Below are 2,545 nucleotides of genomic sequence, written 5' to 3'. Positions count from 1 at the left end.
ATAACATTTAAAACTTTTTATCTTTCTTTTTTATTTTATTGATTTCTTTTAGTTATACATGCAGAAGAGGAAAAGTGTTTCTACATGTATTATCAAATCCCCATGTAGAAATAAATAATTTGGTATTTCCCAAATTAATAGGTATTTTCTTATGGTAACTTTCTCTAAAGAAAGATAAATATACAGTCATGTATTTCTTTATATGTTGTTATATATTTATGTAATTTATACTTTATTTACATACTATCATGCATTTGTCTTTATTTAGAGGAAGTTACATAAGAAATATCTTTTAACTGGGAAATGGCAGCTTATATATTGACTGTGAATTTATATATGGGGATTTGATAATGCATGTGGAAACACTTTTCCACCATAGGAATTCAAAAAGACATTTTAAACCAATTCCTGTGTACACAATCAATGTTCATGAATCCTCTCAAAAGACTAGACATAATGTGAGTGTGCTACTGATCAGGACACAGTGTAGGGTGATTGGAAGAAGAGGTGCTCTTGATACATACAGTAGTTGGAGCAGCTAAATTAAATGCGTTCTGCTTAAAATCTCAATTGAGTTTCTTTATGATTTATATCACAGCACAGAAGTCCAGAATGCCTGAGGCAAATCACTCAATAACAACTGAATTTATCCTCATGGGGTTTACAGATCACCCAGATTTGAAGGCCATTCAGTTTGTGATGTTCTCTGCCATCTATCTGGTCACCATGGTGGGGAATCTAGGGTTGGTGGCCTTGATTTACATGGAGTGCCGTCTTCACACACCAATGTATATCTTCCTGGGCAACCTGGCTCTCATGGACTCCTGCTGTTCCTGTGCCATCACTCCCAAGATGTTAGAGAACCTCTTTTCTGAGGACAGAAGGATTTCCCTCGATGAGTGCATGGCACAGTTCTATTTTCTCTGTTTTGCTGAGACTGCAGACTGCTTTCTTCTGGCAGCAATGGCCTATGACCGCTATGTGGCCATATGCAGACCTCTGCAGTACCACACCCTGATGTCAAAGAAACTCTGCATTCAGATGACCACAGGAACCTTCATAGCTAGTAATCTGCATTCTATGATTCATGTAGGACTTCTATTAAGGCTAACTTTCTGCAGGTCTCATCAGATTGATCACTTTTCTGTGATATCCTTCCACTTTATAGACTATCCTGTACTGATCCTTTTATTAATGAACTAATGATATATATTTTTTCAATGCCAATTCAGATCTTTACCATTTCCACTGTTCTGATCTCTTATTTTTGTATTATTATTGCAATTTTCAAAATGAACTCCAAGGAGGGGAGAGGTAGAGCATTTTCTACTTGTGCATCCCATTTTCTCTCAGTCTCTATATTCTACATTTGTCTCCTCATGTATATTCGGCCTTTTGAAGAAGGTGATAAAGATATACCAGTGGCAATTTTTTATACAATAGTAATTCCCCTTTTAAACCCTTTTATATACAGCCTGAGAAATAAGGAGGTGAAAAATGTACTTAAAAATGTTCTGCAGTCTTATAACATTCTTAAACCAACTTCATTCCCTGTAGCAAATTAATTTTAATTTATCAAAATGTTTTCATAAATAATGAACATAGAAAAGGGAAATAATGTTTTACATAATTATCTTTAAGTCATTAGATTGTGTGTATTAAAGGTTATATGATAGAATTTTATTATCGTTTGACAAATCTTAATCCATATTAAACAATCAGAGTAAATCAAAGGAAACTCAAAGGTCACTAGTATTACCAACTCTTATTAGTCTCATGAAATTATGTGACTGTATTGTTACAAGCCTCCATAAATCAAAAGAGAATCAAAATTAAATATTTAAATGGGAAAAGAATCTCCTTTGATTAATATTATCCAGTTAAAGGAAAAAAGTTTTTTTTTTCTGATTCTATGCAGTGTTTGAGACATTTAATATTCCAAGGGCAACAGGTTGAGATTATATATATTTTTTTTATTTTCAGAAAAATGGTATGGCAGACACTTGTAGTTAGTACAGAGGTAGAGAAATTATAAACTGATTGCAGTAGTCCATAAAGTAATGAAGTTTTATTTAGATGTTTCCAAGAAGGGGAAGAGAATGGAATGAGATGAAATAAACACAAATATTTTATAGAATAATTAACAGTGAATTATAACAAATTAGATAAGGTCTACTTTAACCTGAGTAAGATTTTTTCTTTCCTAAAGGCATCAAACATGTTATATGTTATGCAATATAAAACAATAAGTTACTTACACATCAAGCAGTTACTAAAAAACTTTAAAACATATTAATGATGACTATTTATTTTCTATATTAACTAATAGTAATAGGTACCCCAAATATATGTGTTTATCAGCCATTTTTACTCCTATGAAGTGTCTATTCATTTTTCTCTACCTTACATTTTTCAAAGTTATTTGTACCACCAATTTCAGAGAAACCATTCTAAATTGTTATATATATTTATGGCATAAATTTCTCTCTGTGTTGATAGTTTTTAAAATTTTTGTGATGTTTAAAATCTACAAAATAAAAAGATT

At 31.7% G+C, this 2,545-nt stretch overlaps 1 protein-coding gene across 1 annotated transcript; it reads left to right on the top strand.

Annotated features, from left to right (window-relative positions):
* Positions 1-612: 612 nt before the first annotated feature.
* LOC124993332 (olfactory receptor Olfr180-like) lies at positions 613-1,565 on the top strand. Its single transcript, XM_047565106.1, is given in 2 exon segments — positions 613-1,138; positions 1,141-1,565. Coding segments are annotated over 2 exon segments (951 nt in total).
* Positions 1,566-2,545: the final 980 nt, after the last annotated feature.

The sequence above is a fragment of the Sciurus carolinensis genome, chromosome 9 (genome assembly GCF_902686445.1).
Source record: "Sciurus carolinensis chromosome 9, mSciCar1.2, whole genome shotgun sequence".
In the NCBI taxonomy this organism is placed as follows: Eukaryota; Metazoa; Chordata; class Mammalia; order Rodentia; family Sciuridae; genus Sciurus; species Sciurus carolinensis.
The sequence above is the reverse complement of the archived record's forward strand: the minus strand, read 5'-3'. Positions and strand labels throughout refer to the sequence as shown.